At 42.9% G+C, this 27778-nt stretch overlaps 2 protein-coding genes across 3 annotated transcripts; one reads left to right on the forward strand and one right to left on the reverse strand.

The window, feature by feature from the left end:
• Positions 1-580: 580 nt before the first annotated feature.
• Positions 581-6180, reverse strand: sack1d (scaffolding CK1 anchoring protein D). The gene is made up of 4 exons (XM_084728344.1): positions 5521-6180; positions 3026-3193; positions 2736-2860; positions 581-1940 (listed from the first exon to the last, which is right to left on the reverse strand). The coding sequence occupies exons 1-4, from the start codon at positions 6001-6003 to the stop codon at positions 1061-1063; spliced, it is 1656 nt and encodes a 551-aa protein (XP_084584470.1). The 5' UTR covers positions 6004-6180; the 3' UTR covers positions 581-1060.
• Positions 6181-9276: 3096 nt separating this feature from the next.
• zhx3a (zinc fingers and homeoboxes 3a) lies at positions 9277-26653 on the forward strand. 2 transcript variants are annotated; one of them, XM_084728356.1, is made up of 3 exons: positions 9277-9616; positions 21189-24087; positions 25105-26653. In XM_084728356.1, the coding sequence occupies exons 2-3, from the start codon at positions 21386-21388 to the stop codon at positions 25136-25138; spliced, it is 2736 nt and encodes a 911-aa protein (XP_084584482.1). In that variant the 5' UTR covers positions 9277-9616; positions 21189-21385; the 3' UTR covers positions 25139-26653. The 2 variants fall into 2 exon arrangements, with proteins under 2 accessions (XP_084584482.1, XP_084584490.1); XM_084728364.1 differs by having other exon boundaries at positions 9280-9428.
• Positions 26654-27778: the final 1125 nt, after the last annotated feature.

Here is a 27778-nt window from a genome sequence, read left to right on the forward strand (position 1 = left end):
TAAATAGTCATCATTGCGAACTATTTTGTTCCTTATTATGGAACCATACTGGCCAATTAGCTGTGTTATTATCCGAAGAGACTCTAACATAACCTCCACCCCAGAAACCAGTGGCAAAAGTGCAGAGGGTGAGGCTATAACGCACCTAACATATTCAATGCAGTATATATAGCAAGCGGTCCCTGCTCCGTCTCTCTATCAGATAAATGGTCTGTGGCCTGACAAACATTTAAGATTCCAATCTATGCTTATGATCTGTGACAGAGTTTCTCCTCCAAATCCACCCTGGACAGCAACTGTGATTGGCAATATAATCAGCAGAGGTGCCAGTATCACAGATGCTGTCTTTCAACTAACTGCATAAAGGCCTTGCAGTGCACAAAGCGCAGGTGCTCATTTTCTTTGTTAAGTCACTTTGGAGCAGTTTGCTTCCTTGTGTGTCCTGGAACTCCTGAACAAATGTTTTCAAAGATGTTCTCCACAAAGATTTGATTGCAATTTCAAGTAGATTGGAGCTAGAAGTGAACACAAAGGGTGGATGAGTAGGAACTGTTAGATAAGACAAAAAATAAGCATCTCATCTAGCAAAATACTACTTTGTTTATTAGCAAAGCACAGGGAGAGCCAGCTGCTCTCTGGAATGTTGTTCATATGCAGTTACAGCAGCCAAATGTGATTAAACAACCAAAACAGCACTTGAATGCATTTTTACTCATTCTACAGCAGATATTATCCAGTCTTAACCACTTCAGCAAATGATATTCATTAAACTGACATGGTCTAAAAATGATTATTGCACCGTGTCTTTGGTTAAAATAATAATTTCTGAAAGATGTTAATGTCATTTATAAATCTGCGTTACCTTTGCAGAAAAAATTGCTTCGACATGGACAGGACACCGCATGGAAAGCAGGACAAAAGTGGGCACAGAAGAACAGAAGACAAATAGAAAAAAGCTGGATTTCTACCCCATAAGCGAAAACCGTTTATTTGAAACAGAGAAAACTTGCCACAACTCCTCCCCTAACTACCCTCCATTGCTGAAAACCCTGAAGACAGACTAGTGTACACATCTGGCTCTTGGCCATGTGCCCATGCCCGCACTTTCAACAAGCAGTCTGGGGTTCGGTTCCTGCCCACAGTCTTTGTGTACCCTCTGCCTGCTGGGAGCGCCAGGTCCCTGAGTCATGTTTGTGACATCCGCTAGCTCTCGCCTCTGGGACAGGGCGGTCACCATGTGCTCCAGCTTGGAGCGGATGGTGGAGTAGTGGTACTGGCGCTCTTTGGTCAGCTTGTGGAAGCAGTCCTTTAAGGTGCCATCTGGAGCTGCCTGGGTGGGCGAGATCTGCCTGGGAGATGTGGCCCTGTTTGGTCCTGTGCTGGTTGGCGTGGTGAGGTCAGGGTGTTGTGAGAGCTGGAGGTCAGACTGGGTGTCACTGTCCATCACTGGCCAGCTGGTCTGAGTGGAGGCGTGACAGGTGACAGTGGTGGGGATCATCGGCTCTTTCTCTGCAAGCTGATCTGCAGGGAAACGGCAAGTGGTGCTACCAGCCAGGATCTCCTCCTGCAGGTGTTGCTGCTCCGTCCAATCCCCATCTATGGTGGATGAGTTTGACACTGGGTTGGTTTTACAGAGATCTGGAATCAAGGGTTCACATGTGGGCTGGACAGCTAAGGTTTGGGGATTGCGACTGGGGGTGCTGGTCAGACACACCAGCTCCGCAGGCCTCTCTCTGGCCAGCTGAGGCGAGGAGATGGCAGAGGGTTTGATAAGCAGATGCTCGTAGATGCCGCTGTTTCGGACACTTGGAGGTCCTCGAGTGTTTATAGGCAGAGACTGGGCGTAGAGGATCCGGAACTCCTCGTCAAATTTCTCTGTTATCTGACCAGAAAGCTCGATCAGGTTGCTGCTGTTTAGTTTACCATCAGTCCAGTTGAACCTGCACAAGAATGGAATTTAATAACATGCATGACTGAAATAACTGGTGCTATTATCCAAAACCAACGAGAAAATGTATTACTTTACAGTCTAGAGCCTTGTTTCCACTGCATGAACTTTCCTCATGGACTAGGAACCTTCCACCACATGGACCGGGGTCTAAATTAAGTTCTCTGCTCAGGGGGTAGTACTTTCCAAAAATAAAGGAATTCTGGGGGAGCCACTTTCAGCACTGAACACTTCTAACTGGACGAATAATCACAGATTTAAATTGATTTCAGCTAACGTTTTTTAAAAATGTGCAGCCCCAAACCAGTTTGCAATGAACCAGTAATGATGCCTGTTCATCAAGTCGAACCACACAGCAATGATTTGGATTTCCATTACCAGTTTTATCATGCCAAGCTTTGCTGAGTTGAGCTAAGCTTGTCTTCGGTTAAAAGACACACCTTCAAGTAAAGGAAAAGGTATGCCTAGGGAAAGTCCTGTTGTAATGGAGATGCAAATCCCTGCCGTGATGTGCTGACGGGCCGAGTCAAACTGAGTCAAGCCAAGCTAGCACATGTATGGAAAAGGGTCTTAATTGGCCTAATCTTATCTGGTCTTTAGACTGCAATGGAAAAGCAGACAACCTGCTACAGAAACCTTTTAGTTTCCTTCAAAAATAGTTCCTGGGGCTAAAAGTTATTTGGGTGGAAACACGGCTTATTAAATTTGGCAGTTTTAGGTATTTTCGTGCTGCATAATACTCAGCTGTAGCATCTGACTTAAGGTAGAATGATTAGCAGGCTGTTACCTGTAGGAACCTGTAGCCACTCTGTTTCCATCAATCAGCATGAACCTCTCGTGAACTTTCCCAGTAATCCTTGCTCCTGATCTCATGTAATAAGTTGTACCAGTTATGATTCGCACTCTCATTTGCTGTACAGATTAAAAGAGAGAGAGGGAGAGAACAGGAGTGAGAGATAAATGCAGACCCGCCCAGTCATAATCAAATCTTAAAGGGACAAATTTTTATTTGATGCCATTTGACGCTGGCATTGTGCACACAGAGCCACACCCAGCTTGACTGAACCAACCACATACCCGAAGGTCATCCAGGCGAACACCAACATTTTTGCACATCTTGAGGAAAGCAGGAGCACATGACTGGTCCAGCAGAATGTAGACAGGGACTTTGCGTTGGGAGCATGCCTCCTGAAGATCCTTAAAGATATCCAGGTCTGTCAGGGAGTCTGTAACTATGGCAATCACCTGCAGTGGAAAATTACAGAGGTAATATAATAGAATTCCTTTTAGGGCCGCAGCCGTGCTCTCCCACATGTCGCACATGACTGTTTTTATTATTATCAAATGCAAGGCCTTATTCAAACAGAGCTGCAAATCTCTGTCAGACACACTCACAGTAATGTGTGTGCTGATGAGCTTTCTATTGACTGTGGTCTGTTACCATGGCAATCGGCAGTAACGCTTGGTCAGCAAACAAGTTACTTTTATACAGAAGACAAGAAGGTGCACTGTAGGGACGGCGTCCATTTTCCTGAGCTCAGGATTGTGCTGAGATGTCTCTTTTTCGCAAGGAAGAATGGAATTTCACATGCTGTGGTAAAGGTTGTGTGTCGAGGATTAGACACGGATGTTTACATATCTCAGATTTATTGCTTCAAACTGGTGTTATCCACATGCAGCTTTGTCAGGAGTTCCCCGCCTTATTTGGATGATACTGTGTGGGCACTTATTTTTAGAAAAATGTGTAAAAGAGCGAGTTAAATTTTTACAGAATTACAGGATCAGGCTGTTCCTGTGAGCTGACCAGTGACGTTATAGATGCACAGTGTGCCGTTACAGTCAGTGGCTTCTTTGTACAATAAAGACTGTGCGCAGTGAGCGGTTCAACATCACAAAAGAACAAGCGAACTAATGGTTAAACTCGGGATGAGAATATTTTTCTAACGTTGCCAGCACACTGTGTACAAATCACCACATTTTTAGATGTAAACCAGAGAGGAAATCCAGTGTTTAAAGCTCTCTAATGAAAGAGGGAATGCAAATTTTCATGGAGGGGAGCAAAGCAAGTCAAGGCACATCTGGCACGCAGGCCCTACACAGGCCTGAGGTGCTGCTGAAGCCGCACACTCCCTTCATGCTGGTATGTTTCCTTTCCAAAAAAAAAAAAAAAAAAAAAAAAAAAAAGGAAAAGAAGAAAAAAGAAAAAGAAGAAGAGGTAGGCTGGGCTGGACTGACAGCTCCCATCATGAACATCAGCATGAATATTCATGCTCTGTTTTTGTTTGTTTTATCCTTTTGGTCACTACTTTCTTTCTGATCAAGATTTCAAACGCCTGAACTTCTACATTTCAGACTGATCAAGGAAATTCCATGGGGACAATCTGGCATGTATTTTAAGGATGATACAAAGGAGATTTTCCCTCCAAAAATGTGTTAATACGTGACTGTATATACAGACACACATACACACACACACACTCGTTATTTTGTGGCAGGGGGCTATTTAATAAAATATCATTTTGATTTTGACAAAGAGCCCAAATAATTATCCTGTTTTAGGATGCCACCACACAAACCCATGCTGTCATGGCATCATTGTGGCCTTGAAAATACAATGGCTACTATAGCAGTCAATTGTAATCATATCACCAGAGCTGCAACAAAAAATCAGTTAGTTGTCAACTATTAAATTGATCAAACACTACACTGATAATCAATTAATTGGTTTGGGCAATTTCTTGTGGGAAAAAAAGGTCAGAATTCTCAAATTACAACCACTTTAATGTGAACATTTTCTGGTTTCTTTGCATTTCTATGACAGTAAACTGAATATGTTTTGGTTTTGCACAAAGCAATACATTTGAGGATGTTAACTTGGGTTTTGGGAAACAAGGATCGATATTTTTCACCAATATCTGACATTTTGTGAACCAAGCAACTAAATGATTAATCGACCAAATGATCAACAGATTGATCAACAATGAAAACAACTGTTAGTTGCAGCCCCACCTATCACATCATGTAGATGATAATAGTATATAACTGTTAAAAAAAATGCTTTTTTTTTTTTTTGTTGTTGTTTTTTTTTTTTATAGTATCAGATCGGTATTTGGTATCGGCCAATACACAACACTGGATATCAAAATCGGTCTTGTGAAGGAAACAATTGAAATGTAACATCTCGATTTTCTTTATGAATTAAACATTTGGTCTATAAAATGTCAAAAACTTGTGAAAAAGCCCAAAGTAAAAAATGACCTAGACCATTCATCTGTTATCAAAATATTTGCTCTTGATCTTTCAGTGGACTAATTGATTTATTGTTGCAGCTCTAATATAAATATTAAAATGTGAAATAATGGGAGAGTAGAAAAAAATTGACATTGTACAGTATGTCCCTTCAGAAATATCAAAATGAGAGATGAATACTGACAACATAGAAGCAGCGCCTGTAAGATGGTGCTTTTTAAAATTAAATTATAGTACAAGTTGCCAAATTATAAAGAATTATGGAAGCTAATTATTGGTCAAACCAGTATGCAGATGTGTTTAAATGGTTTCTTCGTGCATACCTCTCTGGCACTTTTAATCATGCGCCTCGCAGCCTCTTTGCAGGCATAGATGCTCTCCCCGTAGCTGGGCTGGAAGTACGCCACGGCCCGGGTGACTCCGCGGTACGAGCCGGCGGTGAAGGCGGGCCATCCCATCTCCAGCAGCGGCGGCTCTATGTCCGACACCTCGGGGAAATAAGTGACGGAGGAGCAGTCCACGGAGCTGCTGATCGACTGCTCCAGCGCCGGGTGGTCGTCCCCGTGCAGGGACACACACCGCGGCTGCACGGCGGCGCTCCTGATCCGCTGGATCTCATCGTCTGACAGAAAGTTGGGGATCTTTTCTTTCCTGAGAAAGTCCAGAAAGTTGTCGAGCCCCCCCGACAGCAGCTCCTCCAGAGCCAGCCGGTGCCTCTCGTTGTAAAGCTCCTGCAGGTTCACGTCTCCAGTGTGTTTGGGACCAAACCTCAGAGGTGAGTCGTCCAGGATCTGAGATAGAGCCATCGTTACAGATGTCGCTCCCCCTTTTCCATAAAACACACTCTAACGTACCACAGGTGGCAGGTAAGTTTTGACCTCCAGGAAGTCAAATTCGTATTTTGTCTTTTCCCTCCGTTCCTGTCTCTCTTGGATCCGTATTGGCTGTCGGACGGGTGTCAAAGCAGGATGGCGTCTCCGGGCTCGCTGAGCCGGGCTGTCAGTCTAATATAAAGCCGGTCTCATTGGCTCGTTTGGAGGCAAACAAGCCTCCTGTACGTCCCTCTGCTCTGCCCTGATCCGGTTACACCACCGCAGAGAGCAGAGGAGGGCAGAGAGCTCTCACTCTGAGGAGTTTTACTGGTATCACGGCCGGTGGGAATTCCTTGAGACCAGTATGCTCAGTGAAAGAGAAACTAAAGTCCTCATGAAGCTGTTTGCTGTCAAGAGGAGCAGCACTTTGTGTTTTATGATGTGAAAAGCTGGTGGTCCTCACTGTTTAAATGTATGAAGCTGGTAGTTCATCAATGGCCTTGTTTGTTGGCAAAGCTGAAAAAAGCTATGTTGTGTAATGATTGTGGTTGAGGTTTATATAGTAAAATGTTTCCAGGCTATCCAGGCGTGGGATAGTCTACACTCAGGCCCAGAAAACACAATGCATCACAGTGTACAAATATATCACAAAAACAATTTTGTCAGCGTGTTGTGGATTTTCACAAGGAATCCAACCGTCACAAGGATATTCTGCTAATGTCACAGAAAAGGTGTGATATACCAGGAAAAGATCCAGTCAACAGTTTGCCACCTCTGTAAACCAGTGCACAAACGGTGGGTAACCATAGCAACAGTATCCACTTCTGGCAGATGCTGCATGTTAACTTAAACTGACTACAAACTAGAAGAAATGGTCCATGATTTCAACACTGTCCACCTTGTTTTAAAGGCACACGATGCAGGATTTAAAAAACAAAAAACAAAAAAACAATGCATTGCCTCGTATAAAAATAACTCCTCTCTATCATCACCAGAAGTGTGGTGTGGTGTCTGCATCCACAGAGACATCACCCTCTGCCTATACCTTCTCATTTTCTCATTATTTTGCTGTGCTCAGGAAATTTTACCAACTCAAACCCGCCTTAACAATCAACTATCTTTCTGGTGTGTTTACAAAACAGCAACTTGCAAGTCCCACTTATTCTACATTTAACTACAGTACTTACATTACATGACGAGCTGTCCTGATATACGAAGCGGTAAAGTGTGCAGGCCTGTTGACAGTCCATCTTAACTTGAGGAGTGCGGAGGATCAAGTGGATTTGGTGACACCTGTGGTGACGAACCCATCGTTATTCTGTAATTGGCTGCATAGCCTCAACCCTAAATCTGCAGCATGTGGAAAATCAGGCAGAAGAAAATAAACCCACAACCATAAACAAATCGGAATGGTTTTTAATTTAGGAGATAATCAAGAGACCTCTTGGGAGCCTTTAACCTGTATTCATCACAGGTAATGACAGGCCTGCAATAAAGAAGATATTGCCAACATCACCAGAGGACTGACAGTGTCAGATTTGCACAACAGAAAGTGGCATAAAGAAATCATGATAACAATATTATCACAATATCTATGGAAAATTTTTGAAACAAAAGAATGCTATCAGTTAAATTCATCCTTAACTTTGCTCACTGTACGTTTTGGTCTCTTTTTTGTCTGGAGGTGGAGAGAATCTGTAACTCTAACTGTAACTGATTTTAGAGCATACAGTATTTTTAAGAAGCACTGGATTATTTACATGATATGTGTGTAATAATTTGTGTATTATTAACATGATATCAATATTTAATTTATTTATTTTCAACACCAGTATATTGCAACACCTATTGTAGACCTATTATGCCATGACTGATGGTGTGGTGGAGTCATCACCATAGTATCAGCATGTATGTGGCACTAAACGTGTTGCTTTATCACAGAAAAATAACCTTTTGTCATATTTGATACAGACGTCTTCTAATCCCGGTACTATACTAGATCATGTATGTGATTACACGTCTCACTACCGCAAACCGGAACTACGGACTGGGATTTAGTTTTTTTTCTGTCGAGTGATTCATCTTCCTGATAGATAATCTTTGTTTTTTCCTGACTGTATACAGCCACAGCTACAGGCAACGTCTGAACCCAGTGAGGACAAAGTGGGAGGGGAGAGCAAATCCATGTTTCCTAAATCCTGAAGGCCTGTAGTAGCCCTATATGTTCATATTTTAGACAGATACTGAGGATGTTGTGTTTATGTTGTATACACCGTACGTATTCAGCTATAGTCGGCTACCTGTTACACATACATACAGCCAAGTATACATCTTTAATATGTTATATTATAATATTTTTAAGTAGACATACAGTATAATGTGCCAATAGTAGTCAGTGGTTTTAGAGTTACATTAGCTTACTTACTATTTGTTATTTCTCCATTATTACAACAATTAGATTTGGTTTCTCTTGATATGACTTGTTGATATGTTCTCTTAATATCCTTCTAAAAATATATTACAATAGCTCTTTTACTTTTTCCCCATTAGGACCCTTTTTTCTAAACTTCTGTTTTGTGCCTCTACGCTTTTCTCCGTGCGCTTTTACGCACAGAAGGCCAACAAGCTCGTGAGGGTCACAGCCTGTAGGCCCCTGTTCTACACAATAGAACATTAACAGCATTAACAATTCGTTTCAAGAAAAAAAAAAAGTCCATTTATGTTTAGCTTTAAAAACGGACAAGAACAACTAGGCTGCATTTTACAGAGCTTCTGCGTAAATTGGTGAAAACCACTATTAGGCGTGTGCGTAAAGTCTATTTTAAGACGACAGGCTAATAGGCCTGTGCTTTAAATGACAATTCCCACAACGATTAATATTCATAGTAGCCCATCAAGAGGTTTTTTTGTTCTAAAGACGGCAGCCATCTATTGAAAAAACATGTGACCTAATTAAAAGGACCTTTTGGGTGATGAAGCTGAGTGAAACGGCGGATCACTGAACTCCTGTCAAATCCCAAATTTACACAATACAATCCATCTGCTCGGGCTGCTGCGCGGCGCCATTGTAGCTATGTATAACCCAATCTGTCTGTTAGAGCGCTGCCTTACCCCTATAACGACATACCCAAATGTGCACTGGGCTCAGTATACGTACCCCCCCTCCTCCTCCTCCTCCTACCCTTCTTCTACACACACACACACACTCTCTCTCTCTCTCTTTACACACACACATCCCCATCTCATCCCCGCCCCTCTCCAAAATTTTAGATGAAAGGGCTTTTGGATTTTGGATGACGCTCCGAATCACGTGTTCATAGGAAATACACTCGCTATAATTTTTTTGGAGCTGCCTCGTCCTGCACCGCCGACCATAGTTGTTTTGCCGTCTCCATACAGTGTGGCAGAGGGGTGGAAAGGTAATGTAATGTAATGTACCTAGCCGTGGTCACTGACGGGTTCACGCCAGTTCACCGGGTTCACTTAAGGAGAGCTCCCACCCCCTGCTCGCCTCCTCTTCTTCTCAAAACGCAGCGATCGGAGCTAATCCAATATTATTCATTTATATATTAATGTCGGATTCCATTTTTCCCCACCGACTGTTGAGGTAAGGACAACATCTACTCTTCCAAAAAAAACGCGAACGCCTCCCCAATTTATTGGCGAGGTGCGATCTCTCAAAGTTGTTTACTGAAATTATGCCTCGCTATTGAATATTGAATTTTCATCTGGTGCTGTAGTCAAGGCAGTTTATATGAAGTCGCCAATGTATAAAATGGCGACAGTAGGTGGAGGAGGGGGGTGGAGGATTTTTGGGAATATTCATAAGGTAATATAGAGTGCCAGATCGCCTTTGGCAAGTGGGCTCCGAGGCGGTGTGTTGCCCCACAGCCTTGTGAATGGAGTGAAACGGGTTAACTCGTCAGTTTGTTACAGTTACAACAACGGAGCCTCCGTCTGGCTCAATTTGCGCTCCCTTCTCGCGCTATACAATGTGGCGTATCTGCTTATTTTATTGCACAACGCGGCGTATTTCCCCCACTGTGAGTGCTTGTAGTTGTGAAAGACTTGTGAACACTGTGCCATAGCAAGCTTATCGACTGATATAAGAAGCCTCTGAGTCCATAGATGTTCAAACTGCACGCCAAGTATCAATTTTCATCTATTGATCGCTCTCACTCTCCACACATTTCTTCCCCTTTGCCTGAGCAGAGAGGTAGGCCTGTATGTCTATGGCACAGGACTCTCTTTTTCTTTCATTTCCTCCTCTTCCTCCTGCCAACATGTGCTGCTGCCCTACTCACACACACACTCACACACACACATTGAAATATATACAGTACAGTACGGAGGGCTGCTCATTTCAGGAGGTATTTTGCTGTAAACTGTGGATTATCACCGAGGCATCGTATTAAAAAATATCAGCTCCTGTGCGATCACATCATTTTCTCTCTGTACATAAATATTGACCCAGCTTTGAATGCCATGTGTCTCCCTCTGCCTTTAGGGGAGGGACCTCTGTGCTGACTAATGTTGCCTCCGTGGATCATGTGTGGCTCCATAACACCAGAGACAACCCCATAATATTCACGCAGCCAGCTAGACAGGCATGAATCACTGGAAATTTTTGGAATGTGTTTTAATTATTTAACCATGTAAGCTTGTTACATATAATGTAGGTCATGGAAATGACTGCGCAACACTTGAGCCGCTGAGGTTTTCCTCGGAGAGTAGGTGTTTGGACTGTGGAGAGAGGGACTCCAGTGTGAGGAGTCCAGCCTCCAGTGGACGCTTCCGCACTCCTGATAGTTAATTTTCAAGCGTGTGTGATGACCGGCTAAACAAAGGTAAATGAGCTCTCGCTGTGCGGATCTGGCAGATTGGGTTCAGCTTGGCCCAGTGAGTTCAGTGTGTGTGGAGGTTTTCACTCCAGCAGGACGCTTACACTAGGGGAATGTCAATTCCCTTTGTGGATCCCTGGGAACGGTCTTCCATCTCCCTTCTCGGAACTGCTCTAATGAGGCCAGGCATATTGCCTTTCATCCCTCACTCCCTGCAATTAGGCACAGCTCACAGTTTTCGTTATGGCCACAGCAGAGTGTTTGTATACACAGACACAATGTAGTGGGCCAAGACTGCCCACTCCCCACCGCGAAAAGCAGCGTCTCCGCACATGCCGCCCCTGCTCATATACCTGGAGAGCTGCACTTTTCTGGATTTGGTGTACTGTGTTTTCTCACAACAGTCACTGTAGATGTTATGTTTGTGTGTGCCTCCCACGGCTCAAAATGAATCCCCTGCCAGAGAATACCGAGGAAGGTCATATGGTCATGATTTGCAGATTTAGCTGACATGGAGTGTATAACATTCCTTGAGTTCAGAGAAGAAAATCAACTATGTAATGCCAACCAGATCTATTTTCCAGCCGTTTTTTTTATACAAACAAGCATTCATGATAGCGGCATACCTCATGACCCTCTCAGAAAATTCTCCGAACCACAATTTAGAGACCTATTTTTCCTCACCAGAAAGGACCGCGTTCTATACAGGTTCACTTTTATTTGGGTCTTTCATCCTTTTTGGTATTGCTTTTGTCATCGGACCAATGCCGTATCGAAGCCCAGACTGCTCAAAAGCCCCACTAAAACAGCATGTTTGCACAGTTCCAACCAAAAGAAACGCCCGTGCACCGACGGGGGGAAAAAACCTTGGGGCTAGTGGGGAAAGAGCCCCTGCCACTTTCTCTGTCCCATGCAAGAAAGGTTTGGTCAGCAGGAGCTGGCATTTGCCAGGCTTTGGCAGTTAAGAGGAGGCTGTGATGTCAGCCATTTTAGGATGGACAGTACAATGTGCGGTATGCCGCCATCTTTCTTCCTTTTCTTCTTAAGTTGCCAAATGAATGCCTGTAGTCTTGGCTACAGAACTGAAGAAGTTATTCATCAAAAGTGATGTAAAAGGATGCATGACTCAGATTTTTTTTTCTCCGCGCACCATGGTTTATTTGTCTGTCATTCATCTGGGCCACAGATAGAAGGGTTCGGAGAACAATGTAAGATTTCAACAGTGAGCGCTCACCCTAACACAAAACAGGACCATGCAACAAAGATGCTCAGACAGACAGAGTGCAGTAGGTATATAGTGTACCGCTACAGTCTGCAGGCCTCTGGACTGATTTAGCAAGACAATAACAGTGACGGGAGGTCATCTGCAGCTACGATATTTCTTTCATTAACCTCCGCCATAAAAAATAAGCTGCCACTTTTGTGTCGCTGTGAACTGATTGAGAAGGAAAAAGCAAAGTTTTTGTCGCGGACCTCACCCAAAGTTGTCTGAAAGAGACTTGAACCATGAATGGACTTTTCAAAGATGGCTGGCGGGGCATGTGGATTAAGTTTGTCCTGCACCGGATGCAGTCCAGGGGATTCAGTGTGTACGCTTGTGTGTGTGTGTGTGTGTGTGTGTGTGTGTGTGTGTGTGTGTGTGTGTGTGTGTGTGTGTCTTGAGGTTGGTGGGTGTGGGCGAGTGACTCCGCTGTGTGTGTGGCGTGGTGGGCAAGGGGAAGAGAGGGGTTGCCATGGCGATGTTAACACATGAGTGGCACCACCGACCGGTCTCCCAGTGGACGAGGCTGCAGTCATGGAGGTAAGGGGGGGGGTGAGTGTGTGTGTGTGTGAGGAGGAGGAGGACGAGATGGCTGACAACACCTGCATCTCACACACTAATTCAGACACTAATACGCACACAAACACACCCATGTAGGGGGAAAAAAAGAAGAGCCTGCAGTGGAGACGGACAGAGACTCCATGCTGGAGCATGTCCTCAGCTGGACAGGCGATGAGGACTGCTGTATTAGCACTGTGCTAAAGACCCTGATGACTCTGAATTGTTTTTCAGCACACGTAACACTGGAGCCCGACACTTATTCATGCTGGCAAGCGTACAGTGCCGTCCCCCGAACTGAAACCTGTCCACCCTTACTGTCAATAAAAAGCCCACATTAGTCCACGCTGGCAGCATGATGGACACAGGAGACACCCAGACACGCAGGAAAACAGAACAATCGCAATTCGACAGTCAGCCGTCTAAAGGCTCCCAGCGCTGGATCACGTTTCCCTTATAAATGAGGCGCCATTGTTCCCAATCTCTTCCCTGTGCAAGACAGTAATTGCTCTCTGTCTCTGGCTTATATTTGGGTGTCCAGCTGATCCACTCACATGACGTTAATCTATTTAATGGACATTTGGCAGAAAATGTTCCCGCTAAACAGATTTTTTGATCATTCAAATGTATCTGTCAGGAGTTCCCCCCTCTGCCCCCAACCCCCCGGAGGACGCGGGGTCATTTTTTTGGCAGATTTTTTGAAGCTGACTCTCAAGACAGCCGCAGATCACTGTCAAAGCAAATTACACGCAAAACAAATATTGTTGCAAGTGAGAGAATTTATGCCCATTTCTCTCATTTTTTTTTTCCTTTTTGTAGCATGTTCTGCGACTGTCGCGTCAAGAGACTCCTCGCCAGTTATTCAGTTCAAAGAGAAAGACAGAACGGTGCAGGTGCTAAATGTTGCGGAGGTGAGGAGGGAGTGTGTGCGCAGAGATGTGTGCCTACGAGGTGTCAGCGGGGAGGAATATTGAAACAGCAGAGCCTGTCATCATCATCAGTCATCCTCTCACTTCACTCCCAAATGTCTGAGTTTTGTCTTCCTTTGTCCTTCTTCCTCCTCCAGCCGTCACATTCTCATTCATGTGACAGGCGGCACAACAAAAACACCAATCTCTGTTTGTTAATGTCAACTGTAGGTGACCCAACAATCTGGGAGTGTCTGAATCAGTGGACTGTTTTGAATTAAATTTTAATGTTTAGCAACCACTTTGCAGCCTCGCCTCCCTTTCTGCTGGTAGCAGCTCGCTGTTAGATTGGGCATGTTTTTCGTGTTGTAATATTGTAATTACTGCAGCAGTTTATGAGGTGATGAAAGGGAATACATGCTGCTTTCTTTCAATTGCCTTGCTGAAATGGAGAGCAGCGCACTCAGCTGTTTGCCATGTAAAAAAGTACGGCGGATATAATTAAATATTAATGAGATGTAAATATAATATTGTTATGGAAATGACAGCGTAAGAGCACATAAGGGAGGCCCTCCTGTAAATCTTAAAGCTGCTATTAAATCAGGCGGAACGTATAAACCCCATCAGAATTTAAACCTAGCCTAATCCCATTTGTTTTGAAACGCTTGTTTTTGAAAAGTTGAATGGTTCAAACGTGGTTTTAGTTCGGCGAACAAGGCCCCCTCCGCTCACGCCTGAGCGTGGGTGTTCAGAGAGCACGTCTGAGAGCTCTGCCACTTTCCCTCACTTCAGATACGACTCCCCCGGTCCACTGAGATGAAAAGAGTTTCCTCCCACTGTGCCACGGAGCCAGTGCCAGTGCGAGGACATACGACACACCGGGGACAGTGATCGTCTGAGCGTTGTCTACCTCGCCACTGAAACACAAGGCCTGGCTTTTCAGAGGGAACCATTCAATGGCTCCCTGTCTGGGAAGCCCTTGTCTTGTGTCTGATCGCACGTCTCTCTCGCCAGATAAAGCAGCCCATTCTTTTGATAGGTGACCTGATTCTTTATGTAACCTTTCTCAACTTTTGGCTTGTCTTGGGTTTTCTCATGCAGGAAGTGCAGTGTTTTTCTGGGAGGAGAGCGCCTGTACTAGGCACAAGCGTCTGTCTCGTCACAGACCGGCGTCCCCTCTGGCGGCTGTTACACCAGTCACCAGTCACAGCCCCACTGCTGTGACAAAGTTATCATCCCCATCACTTTATTTTCTAAAACACCCAGGCATACAGTGTGCTGTCTGTGGCAGAGGTGGCAAAAGTACACACATTCTGTAGTCAAGAAAAAGTACAGAGACTTGTGTAAAAAAAGACTCTGGATCAAATACACCAAAAAATATGTTGTTACAAAATACAAATAACTGCTCATCTAATCAATTTAAATACAATAAAAAATACTGGTGTAGAGAATGTATTAAATTAAATTAAGATAATTGAAAATACAAAAATACATTCTGTACAAACTGATATTATCACAATTTAGGTATTTTGTAGCCTCAAGATGGGTCTCACTTTTCTGACCAACACATTTAAAAAGATGAGCCCTGCTAATTTCATATAGATAAGAAGTGGCCAGTCAGGATATTTTGCAGGTGGGAGGCTGTGAATTCAGGGGTGCATGCTGGGTGGTTTCAGCCTGTCCTCACCAGAAAAACGGCCACATAGGTCGTCTGTGCAAGCAGCTTATTTATGTTTATTGTGGCCGTAGTAATTATGACGGAAGCAGCATCCCTCCCTACGCAGGCTTGGGGTGGGTCAAACACATTTAACCCAGAAGACCTGGGATTGTGTCCTGTGTGAAACCAAGAGTCAAGATTGACATATATATAAGTTTTAATCTTCTTAAGTTGCATTTCATGTGTGACATCCCCTATGAAACGGAACATACTTATTTTAACCCCAGACCATGACCTTTTCGTGAACCTAGTAGTGAGTAGTTTTGGTGGTTAAACCAAATCAAACTGTGACTGCCTGAACATTAACCACGTTTAGCATGACATGACTTACATCATGTCACATACACCTGTCGCTGGTTCTCTTTAACTGTCATATATGTTGGTTTAGGTTTTTTAGGTTTTCGGTCTAGGGGCGTGTTGGTGGTTTCTGGGTAGTATGCATATTTGCCAGTTCAAGAGCACATCTGCTTGCTTATTGCTTTTTTCTTCTGTTGTATTTTAGTTTCACTCAGTAATCTCGCCTTGCGATATCTGATCATACTTTGATGACACACCTTTATCTGAGTGAAATTTGCAACGAACACCAAAGCAGCTTCTTTCCTCCAGCTACTGGTCACAGGGAACAGAAATTAAATACAGTAGTTCACAATGAGCACGTTGCTGGACCAGACAGGACATCACATGATTCACTTACATTTATCCCAAGACTTTATTTTGTTACAAATAATCTTATTTATTCTGCCCAGCAAAATACGAATTACAGTTACTTAAATAGTCGAAAGTAATTAAATATGTATTTGAAATACATTTAATTGAAACACTGCGTATCTCAGGACTCTAGTAAACGTAAAAATATTGATTCAGCTTCGTTACTGAAGTTACTGAAGGTCCTGAAATGTACTCAAGTATAAGACTATAAAAGTAAAGAGTAGCCCTCTGAAATACATTTCTACCAACTGTTTCTGTGCAAAGCAAATTGAAGCTTACCTTTTCTCTGTGGGTGAGCCTTCTCTCTTGTCTGTTTCATCTCATTACGTCTTTTATACCATTTTCATCTTGTTACGTCTGTTGTATGTGATATGCACTGATGGATACACTAAGGAATTGTCTTTTCTGTGTGTTATTATGTTGTTATTATGTCTTCAGGCTGAAATCAGTCTTGCTGTTGGGTAGGTGACGCACAATGATGCAAAATGTAAGCAAAAAATAATATTTATTTATTCAAGTTCAAACTGGCTTAATGACAATCAATCCGTTATTGATGATAGTCTAATCAGTGCTATTGATAAGTGACAACACATCAAAAATTCTCTTACATATTTTACAAAAACAAACATTTATATTTTTAATAATTAAAAGCAGGAACTGTAGCCGACATAACTGATTTGAGAAGAATATTCACAAATTTATATGTTGTTCGTTATCTGTTTTCGGGGTACAGAGGACAGTATTTGGGACAACTGCTTGTAATTTGGGTCTGTCCTGATTTTTTCAGGACATCAGGTCTGAATACCCCTGCATGATGTTATACAGTTGCTGTCATTGTTGGGTGGCCTTGTTCAGGTCTTCAGGACTTAAGTGTCGTAAGAAAAAAATGGCCTGCAGGGTGCTGCTGGGAAGTAGCAGGGTCCCATTTTGTGGTTAATAATTTATGTAGTATTGGCTGAGTGTATAGGCATGTGTACTCCAAGATAATGATACCAGCATTTTAGGCTGTATTGAAGGTGGATACCAGAACAACCCACGTAATCAAGTATTTGTATTTAATTCCATCCCACCTCATGTCTGTGGGACAAACAAAATTAATCACTTCAGCACTGAGCCAACACTGATTTTTCCCAAACTTCTATAGCATTGTGACATCTCTCCCAGATGTTTCAGATGTGTACAGCCACATCCCTCTGTAGCGTGAAAGCTGACTTTTAAATCCCTCATTCAGTGGAACAAACTCAATGAACGCAGTGTCCTCAACCAGGGGTTAATCGAGTGTGCCATCAGAGGATATCATGACCTCTCTGGTGGCAAAACATACAGCCCATGCCCGTGTCTGGATGCAGTGAACCGGGATTACTGCATAAGATGCTGGTGACCTAGTTTTGTTGTTGTTTGTTTGTTTTGTTTTGTTTTAGGTCTTTTTTTTTTTTTTTCACTGTCAGAGAGCAGCAGCCGTCAGTAGAAATGAAAAAAAGGTAGATGCGAGGAGGACGTCACAGTCTGTCTGGGATCAGTGTGTACTGTTGGGCAGTCATTTGAGGGTTTTAATTCTGGAACAGGTTCATCTTTTATTTACCATCCAGCCGGCCGTGGTGAACACGCACGTGGATGCTGTAAAATGAAAGTCTGTGAAAGTGCTTTTCACAGTGTACTGATAAAAAGAAAAAAAAAATCTGTTGAAAGTATGTGAAATAGTTTTCTTTGTGACCAACGAAATGCAGGACAAGATGTGTTGAGGTATGCCGGATTTCAACAGAAAGCAGGTTTTTAGGTGGCGCGGTGGTTGAATTTGTGCAGACAATGAATGACACGCTTACAGGAGAAGGTAAAGCCTGAGTAATATGGTTAGATGATGATAGGATGAGACTAGTTTTCAGCAGCATGTCACACATCAACACTTCTCCAGTCGGGAAGAGATGAGAGTGATTTACTGAGGCTGTGTGTGCACTTCTGTGTGTGTCAAAAGTTCATGCAGCGGCCAGAGTTTGCAGAGCTACGTCTCTACTTTGATATTTTTTCCCAGCATTTGCTTCACATGTTTTGTACCTTCCAGTGTTACAATAACTATAAGAATGTATACTTAATGAAACACTGGCTGGAGTGTATCCATTGTTAAATATTTGTGGCTTGGTGAGAGAACAGAGGCGGGTTTTTCACTTCATAATGTGGAGAAGAGAGGGGAGAAATGTTAAAGACGGCGGAGACAATCTGTTTCCATCCTAATGGCTGGAGAGTTAAAGGATAGGAAGGCCTGTGGATGTGGTTTGCTAATGGCTTTGTGCAGCCAGCAACGTGTGTATTGTGTTTGCAACACTGAGCTACTTGTCGAAGACACGTTTTATGAGATGGCTTGAGCTTACAGCTTGTAAATGGCTTCAGATGTGTTTCTAGTAACCTTCTAAGACCTGTTGAGAATGTTTCAGATCAGTAACAGTCAATACTGCTGTTGGCTGACACACACACACACACACACACACACACACACACTGAGTCACCTGGTTTGCCCTCTTGACACTACATTATGCAGGGATGGTACACTGTAACGTCCAATGTAAAACATGTGGCTCAAATCCAAGTGTGGTAGTAAAATGCTCACTCTCCCCAACAAAGTCATTTAACCTTCATCGTAGATCTGGACCGATACTGAACTTTTGAGGCCAATGCCAATATTAGAGAGTAAAAAAATGTATTAATATAAAGGCCAGAATTCTTTATTTATGTACACTTGTATTTAAAATCCAAAATTACATCAGGGCAGTGAAATGAGGGAGTGTCACAACTCTCCAAATCCACAATTTGATTTGACTTTTGATTTTAAAGTCACGGTCGGATTTGATATAATCTTCTTATATCTTCAAAAACCAAAGTCAACAGTTTTTTCGGCCTCTTTAGGGTGCTTTTGTTTCAGGTTATGTTGAAGTTTAGATGGTTTTAAACATACATTTGAGAGGGTCTCCGAGCAGAGAACACATTCTGGGTACACGTAGTCATTTTTACATGCAGCAGTAAATCCATATTTTATGTGTGCTGCATCATACTTGCAAGTTTTGCTTGGCCTGGAGTTGATTTTGTGCAGCTGAGCTTTTGTCAGCTGTTGGTTTGGTCTTTTTCTTTTAAAAACTACTGATGTCTGATGATGTGGTGAATGATGTTTTGACTGGCAGGTGACTGCAAAGATTGGCACATTACATTTTATAATAAGTCACATAATGATAGTTGAATTTTAGTTTTTTAATTATTATCCCCAGCAGTCCCCAAGGGGGCCAGAGCCCCCAGATTAAAAAATAAAAATCACTTTGCTATGGTGTGTCATCTTTGAAGTGTCAGACATGTGCCGAACACAAGAAGGTGAGGGTAGATAGAAAAAAAAATACTGAGAGAATCACCGTAACATTGAAATTGAAATAATTTCAATTGATTTTCGATATAATATTGAAACTGTGACACTAATTATATATAATTATGAATAAAAAGAACACAAATGGAGCAACTCGAATTAAGAAAAATGAAACTAAAAACAATAAGCATTATGTTCTGATTATGCTTTATATGTCTACAATATCAAACCAAAGAGGAGCAAGACAAATCTGACAAATTTTGAACATGAATTTAAAAATGTTCCCCATCCCCCTGTTAGAATCCACTTAATTTAAAACAATAGTACCTATACATACAAGTTTACCAAATATTATTTTTCGCAGACAAGCACAAACCTGTGTGCATAATTTTGCATATTTGTGGTTGCTGCAGACAATGTGAAACAGCTGGTAAGGTTAGATACTAGATACAGGCACAATCAATTTTGAGTGGTGAAGTGCATCCCACTCAATAGATGCAAAATCCCCAAGGTAGTTTGTGGATGAAATTTATTTATTTACTGATATTAACTCTTTCCTGGAGGGAAGCAGGTGGCATCTGGCAACGGAGCTCCTAACACTGATTTCAAACATAGCACATCACATTTACAGAACACGATATTAACTTCAGCTTTAGTGTGCTGAGCATTTTTATGACATGTTTTGTTAATATCACAAAGCTTTACTAAAAATAATTCTGTGGACACATGCCATCAATAATTAGGAGAGCCAAACCTATGGCAACAGTGAAGAAAAACAACAAATATCCACGAGATTAGACTGTCATTTCTGGCTCTGTCGATTTTCATGCTCCTTCTGAATTCATAAAACGTGACAGCTAGACAGAAGTCTGTAAATCCAAGTAAATAACCAGAACACTGACAGGCTGCATTGATTGAAGACGAGTGTGTGTGTGCGTGTGTGAGTGTGTGTGTGTGTGGCCCCTAACTATTTTCATTATTGAAAAACCTTTTCCTTTGTCGATTTCCTTGAAATATTTGTTCAATATTTTTTCAGTATTTATGAAATCAGCCAAATGTTATTTTAAAATGTTAAAAATGATTTTGTTCATGAACTCTGATGCCATTTTTTTTAAAATAATGTGTCTATTGAGCGAGATCCACTTTACCTCTTTCAATGCAGTAATTTAATGTAACCTTCATTTTTGATTATGAGCATAATGCAAAGGGGTTTTTAAGAGAAAGCCCTGGACTCTTACTTTAGTGTTATAATTGCTGATAAATACCACCTACACTTATCACACTGTTTCCACCTACACGTATTACCCTGTGTGGGGCTATTAGCTTCCTCTACATCATGTTCACAGTACTGTAATATGTCATGTCTAAATATTTCATATGTTTTTTAATTTTCTCAAAATATAGACCAATGTTTCCCAAACATTTTACATTCCTGTAACCCCCCAGATCGTCAACATCCAGCTACACACACACACAATCTTATGATTTTTTTTCTTCATGTAAGCCCTCCAAACACATGTACATATACAGCCTATATATAACATCCCCTTGAAACTGTGAAGTACTGTTTAGCTGAATTTGAGAATGTTACACACAGCCTCTGCCTATATTTAGCAAATCACATTTTTTTGCATACCCCCTGCATAACTTCACATACCCCTGGGAGTACTTGTACCCTAGGTTGGAAGTAGTTGGCATAGACAATAAATCTACCATCCATATACGACGGGTTCTGTCATTTTGATCATATTCTGATGCTATAATGCCATTTCTCTCTCTTTAATGACTTAATTAAAGATGGGCCAAAAGATTCATGTATCTCTTTTGTACTCTTTTCTCACAGGTTCCTTGGGAGCTATTAAACTCGTCCATGTGACAGGACACCTAAAGTGGAAGAGGGCATGAAGCAACACTGTGATTTCATAGTGGCTGGTCCATGACACTAAACTCCATTCAACCCTCTCCACTCTCCACCCGCCCTCTGTTTTCATCACACCGGACAAGCAATCACTCACTCTCCCATCTACACAGCGCTGCACAATGGCCAGCAAGAGGAAATCCACTGTACCCTGCATGATACCATCCAAATCCAAACATGTGCGTGAGGAAATCATACTGGGCTCGCTACCAGAACTCCTACCAACAATCCCAGAAGATAGCATACTCAGTATCTCTGGAGAAGAGTCTGGCCATTTCTCTCACAGCTGCTCCAAATCCGAAAGTGGCATCGAGATGCAGAAAGGAGGTACATACAGCTGTCCAAAGTGCCGTTTTGAGTCCAGAGATCTGAACTACTTTTTGGATCACATGCACAACTGCCACTTAGACTTCAGGGCCCAGCCCACCTTCTACTGCCTGAACTGTGGGGTATCAGTCGTCCGCTTTGAGGCTCTGGCTCTGCATAACGCTAACACCCACCCTAAGATAATGGAGGGCTTGGTCACTGCCTCCCTAACTGTCAACACAAGGGATGGAGTAACGACAGTGGAGCAAAGCCTCTTCACGGACAGTGGAGAAGACTACAAAGAATCTGGGATCTCCCTCACCAAAACACCCATTGCAAAGATGATGAAACCCAAGGGGGAGCACAAAAAGATTGTGGTCTCTCACACCGTGGAGGTACGGAAGATAGACACTGGAAAGGATGTAGACCCCAGCATGCTGACAAATGTGCCTGAACTCCAAAACGGGGCTCTCAGCGTTTCTGCCGCCCCAGCTATGCCGAGGACCACTGTCAATCATGTGATTACGACGACAGTGTCCAACCAAGTCTTTCACCAGCACACTCCCTCCCTTTACTCTCCCCCCTCCTCTGATTCCAATAAAGACCTTCCAAAGGTGATGATCCCTCTCAGCAGCATCCCTACCTACGATGCCGCCATGGACACCAGCAGCTTTCTCAAGACATCCTTTGGCAAGTTCCCCTACCCGACCAAAGCCGAACTCTGCTACCTAACGGTGGTTTCGGAGTTCCCTGAAGAGCAGATCAAACTGTGGTTTACTGCCCAAAGGCTCAAGCAGGGCATAAGCTGGTCTCCTGAAGAGATCGAAGAGGCCAGGAGGAAGATGTTCAACACTGTGTTCCAGGGAGGAGCACCGCAAAAGCAACCTGCTACACAACCCCACGTCAATCACATTGTAACCCACCACACTGTTACTGCCCATCCAGGCTCAAAAGGACCAAACTTTCAGCTGGCCAAAGTTCCCTTTGGTAGTCTAAAAACCAGGTCTGTTGGGGTCATTGCCACACAACCAAGCATGTCAAGCAACCCCCATGTCACCAGGGTCTCATATTCTACTCCAATTATCCCCCCAAAGTTTCCATCCACAGTCAGAACAACAAAGGTACTGACCAAGAATACTCAACCCACTGTAGAGCCAGACAAGAGCAATGGCCTCAGCCTGGACATGGCTGGGAGCAGCGGTTGTGTCAGTAGCACTAGCAGCAGTCGAAGCAGCAGTAGCAGCAGTAGTTGCAGTAGTAGCAGCAGCATCAGCAGCTATTCCAGCAGTAGTAATGGTGGTGAGACTGTCACCAGGAAACTGCTGCACAACAGCAGCCCGACCAACAGCATCAACAGCATTGCCACTTGCTCTACCAACATTAGCAATAATGATGAGCACTGTGTTGCTGACACCAACGGCAAACCAAATGTCAAAAGCAACAGTTCACCGATCGGATTGGAAGGTTCAAACAGTACCAAGAGTCAAGTGATCATTGATAACACCAGCAAATCCAACATCACCTGTAACAATCATAACAGCGGCACCATCAGTCCACAAGAGCAGGCCCTCGCTGCAAAGTCAGATGACGAACGCAACAACTACATCCACAAGACCAACAACAGCAGTATTAGCAATGAATATCCCAGTACTACCTGTAATGACAGTGCCCCTAACCTGAACCATGCCAGCAAATCCCCAACTGAAAGCACCAGCACTACTGTCATTACAAAAAGCAGCTCATCCACTGAGGGTAAAGGCAACATGGACTTTCCCATAAAAGGCATGTCAATCTTACAGCAACTCATCAAAGAGGAGGACCCGTTTTCCAGGGACAGAAGCTGCCCAGAGCTCAAACTCGACCCCATCAAGATAAGCTTCAAGAGGATGAAGATGAACGAATCAGAGACAACACCGGAGGGTCAAGAACAGAAGTCTGAGATGGCGGAGGTGCCTGCTTCTCAGCCGTCTTTCTCGCCCACCTGGGGCAACAAGACCCCCCAGCAGCTGCACATCCTCCGACAGGTTTTCTCCAACACCCGCTGGCCCAGCAGTCAGCAGTACGAGGACTTAAGCGTCCAGACGGGCCTTCCCAAGTCAGAGGTTGTGCGCTGGTTCAGCGACAGCCGCTACAGCCACAAGAACGGGCAGCTGAAGTGGCTGGAGACCTACCAACGACCGGGCACAGATTCAGAGGAAGCGAGGGGCCACGGAAGTGCCGAAGACGTGTCACAGACGGACTCTCCGGTGGCCAAAAAGAAACTTGTTGAGCAAGACATGAACAAGCACCTTGAAGGAGAAGTGGGACTGAACTCAGAGCAGCGGGTTGTGTGGCAGGATTCATACTCACCGCTGCTGGGTCTGATGGGGTCCGAGGGGAGCGGCGAGCGAGGCCAAGCTGGGGAGTCAGCACAGCCAGGAGTCCTGCAGGATCCCTGGTCAGAGAGGGCAGAGGACCACCAGCAGCCAGTGGCCAGTCAGTCACTCATCGAACAACAGACTGATGCCAATCAGGCCAGGTACTTCAGTCATAATGCTCAAATAGAGTGTTTTCATTGTTGACAGAGAGAGATTTTAATTGTTTACACACGTATGACAGATCAGCAAAAGATCCAAAAAAGTGACTCAGACAACCTTTAAATTATAGATATGAAGTTTCCAAAATGTAAAGATCAGTTGATAACCTACCTTTGTAACATTTAAGGTCTTCAGCTGAAAAAACAAAGTAGTTCACAATAGAAAATAGAAGCCAGAATTCTCATTCCAAGACGAAGGAGTCATCTTGTATGGATCTTGACCACCTATTTACCTTAGTTTCTCAAGATATTGCACCCTTTCTTTTTGACCAAGCTTTTTTCTGTAAGCGTTAGCAGCTTCCACACGTTTTCCTCAATATTTTCATGGTTTCAGGCATCCTAATGATCAACGTGTAATCCATTCTGTCGTTTACATCCCAGTATGTCCGTACTGGCCGTGTAGCCGGGTTACTGACCAAAAACCATCACGTCGGTGTAAAGACTCTATTCCAGAGTGTTATTTTAAAAAATCTCCAGAAGTAAGATATATTTCTCATTCACAGTACCTTGTGATATTTTACAAGCTTAGTGCCATTTATCAATCAAGAAAACAAAACCAATGTAAGCCAGGTGGAGTGATGAAAGCCCGACAGCTTGTTGTTTGTAGTCTTTGCGGCGTGATGTACAGTAAAAAGGAGGCAGGAGAAGTGTGTACAGGTACTCATGCTGAGTAGCTTATTCAGGCAATCAAAGGTCTGTGTTTAAGAAGCTATTTTTAGATAAGTAGGAGTCTGGGCCGTTGAATTATAGATTGAGAGCGCATGCTAATATATGTGAATAAATCATGACAATTGTCTTTGGTGAGGTGGATTTCCAAGAGGCAAGCTAAGCCGTACACAGGCATCTTTTTACAATGCTCCCTCCCAAAACCTCACCTGTACAACAACAGTAACACAATACAACCGGAGCTTTCCAATCACGTCCTCACGACTGGTGCATGTTGTGTGTTTGTGTTTGTAGGGATCGCCTGAGGATGGAGCTGCTGGAGGTGTGATGATGAAGCAGGCCCCAGTCTCGCCAGAGCAACATCAACATTTTTAAAGGCTGGCTTTGCTCCCCTGGCAGTGGGTCTGAAAAGAGTGTTCATAATGACAGCAGATGTGATTGTAGCTGGACCGTTGGACTCTGACTGTAACTGTGAATACCCCCCACCCCTCCTCCTTCTCCTCCTCCTCCTCCTCTTCCTCCTCCGCCTCCTCCTCCTCTTCCATCTGCCATCACTTCCTGCCATCGTCAAAAGAAAGAACTTCTCACCTTTGAGTCCTGTGATGTTTAAGCCTTTCATGCTTCTTTGTGGTTGTGTGGGGAGGGTGCACAATGAGGTCAGTACGAGGGATCAAAGAAAAGAAAGAGAAAAGACGCACACTGACTGGAAAACTGACTTGAATGAGCGAAGATAGGATAGGATAGGGCCGAGAGATATTGTTTTTGGGTCAGAGGGAGAAATATATATATATGATTGAAACTGCACTATAAAAGAGGGTTTGTACTGACTGGACAAACAAAAAGATGTGTCAAGGAAATGTTATTGTTGGCTTTGTGATATTTTTTACTTTTTTAGCAACCAGTACTTCAGCACTGCCTTGAATTTTACTTTTTCCGTTATTTGGTTTTTTCAATTCTATTTACTCTTCTATAGTCACTGTAAGTCCAGATGCAATCAAACATGGTTTATTTAGATCTGTATAAATGTTGGTGATCACTTTGCAGTTCAGCTACACGCAAGAGACTATATACAATGCACTAATGAAGACAGCACTGCTAAAAATCACACTGCCCCACAGTAAAGGTATTGACAGCTCCGTCAAGATCAATACACTACACTGCCCTGCAAACTGAACAGAGAGAAGCCTGTCACGCTAACGTTGCCTTACTCAGCTCTGTCCATGTGTTTATATGACCTGTCTGTCCATCACCTTGCTTTCCAGCTACCGTGCTGTCCTGAAAAAAAAGAAGAAAAAAAAAAACATGCCAGTGCATCAATGGTCACTGTTCGTCTATATCTGTGAAAAAATCTTGTGCTGCTTTCTGTACACTTGGAGATGTTTAACTTTAAGCTGTAATTGTATCAAATATTGTTACTGGCAAAAATGTTGTTTAAGGCAAAATTATCAATTTGATCCCTAGACACTGACAGAGTGAGATATTGTGCTAGCTAGAGAGCCAAATGAGGAGATCTTTGCTCTCCTCTGAATTTTCTTCTTGTGTTTATATAAACATACAGTCACTACATGAATCCTATTAAGCTGCATCTTTGTCAAGCTGCTAATAGCTAAGAACGGTGCTATACCATCCAAAGTGAAATTGGAGGTTGATCTCCTACCAGCAGTGTATGCACTTGTGTCGAATGTTACAAATTTATTTTGGTTTGAGATAAATGGAATCTGGACTTACGGTGTTAATGATCACTTAAAAAACTTTTATGAAATAGTCTGATCATAAAGCACTGTTGTATCATCCTTTCTACACTTCTGAATCTTTACAGAATAAACTGAATACTCACCAAGCAGTAACGTCTCATTATTTCGCTCGGCACCTTGCACCAAGGAGTGAATGCGAATTAAAGCAGCCAAGTTATTCAGTGTGATGAATGTGAGAGTAACAGGTAAAACGCTGGGATTGGAGAAATGCCTACAGCCTCACCTGCTGGTGAGCAACTGACAATACAGTCTGTGCTGAGGAAAATTTTTAGTCTGTTTCCATGGCAGGCAATCGTTGCAGAATAATCTATTTATTTTGTCTGCAAGGTGTGTTGTGAGGTATTTGGTCTTCGGTTTGTTTGCAGATGGTGACCAGAGCTTCTCTAGTCGGTGAAGAATGTGCACTGTGGGTAAAGGCGTGCCAGATGTTGCCAAAGAAATTAAGTCCTTCTTCAGGACACGAGGGAAGACTTTATGAACAGTACTTAAACAGGAATGTAGAGGGTTGTAATTAGCCCAGTCATAATGTGATTTGTTTTCACTTGCACTCTATTTTATAACACATAACAAACAGTAGTTTGCACCAAATTAGACAAAAAAACAGGATGAAATAGAAAAAATATGTTCTTTATAAGACAGTATTGGGTCCTTTATTAGACATTATTAGAGAGAGAGATAAGATAAGAGAACTGTACTGTAAACTAAAATGTATTATTTCCACCATTACACACTTACTAGATGTTATTACAAGGTAATTAGAGACACATTACAATAGAGCTGTAGTATAAATTTAGTGTATAATTTCCCACTATTAGACCCACTTTATTAGAGGGTAATAAGGGACACATTACAACAGACCTGTACTGCAAACTAAAGTGTATTGTCTCACACTGTTAGACCCTGATTAGACTTTTAGAGAGTAAGTAGGGAGACAACAGACTTGAACTGTGAACTGTGTGAAATCACAAATCTGCTGCTTGAGGCACACCTTCTTTGTCACAGTAGCTAAGAGCAGTCTGTGCAGTCACCCATAAACAAAATATTCCCCTTCCTCTATAATTTTTGCCTTTACTTGGTAGATCAAGTTCACATGTTGTTTTTAAATGGAGAAGCAGCTATTATGTGATTTCACTTCACATAATAGCACAGTTATGCTGTAATGTGTCCCAAACAACCCTCTAATAAAGTTCTAATACAGTCTAATAAAGAGTATA

This window comes from Lutjanus erythropterus, chromosome 2 (assembly GCF_056507025.1).
Source record: "Lutjanus erythropterus isolate fLutEry1 chromosome 2, fLutEry1.hap2, whole genome shotgun sequence".
NCBI lineage: Eukaryota > Metazoa > Chordata > Actinopteri > Lutjaniformes > Lutjanidae > Lutjanus > Lutjanus erythropterus.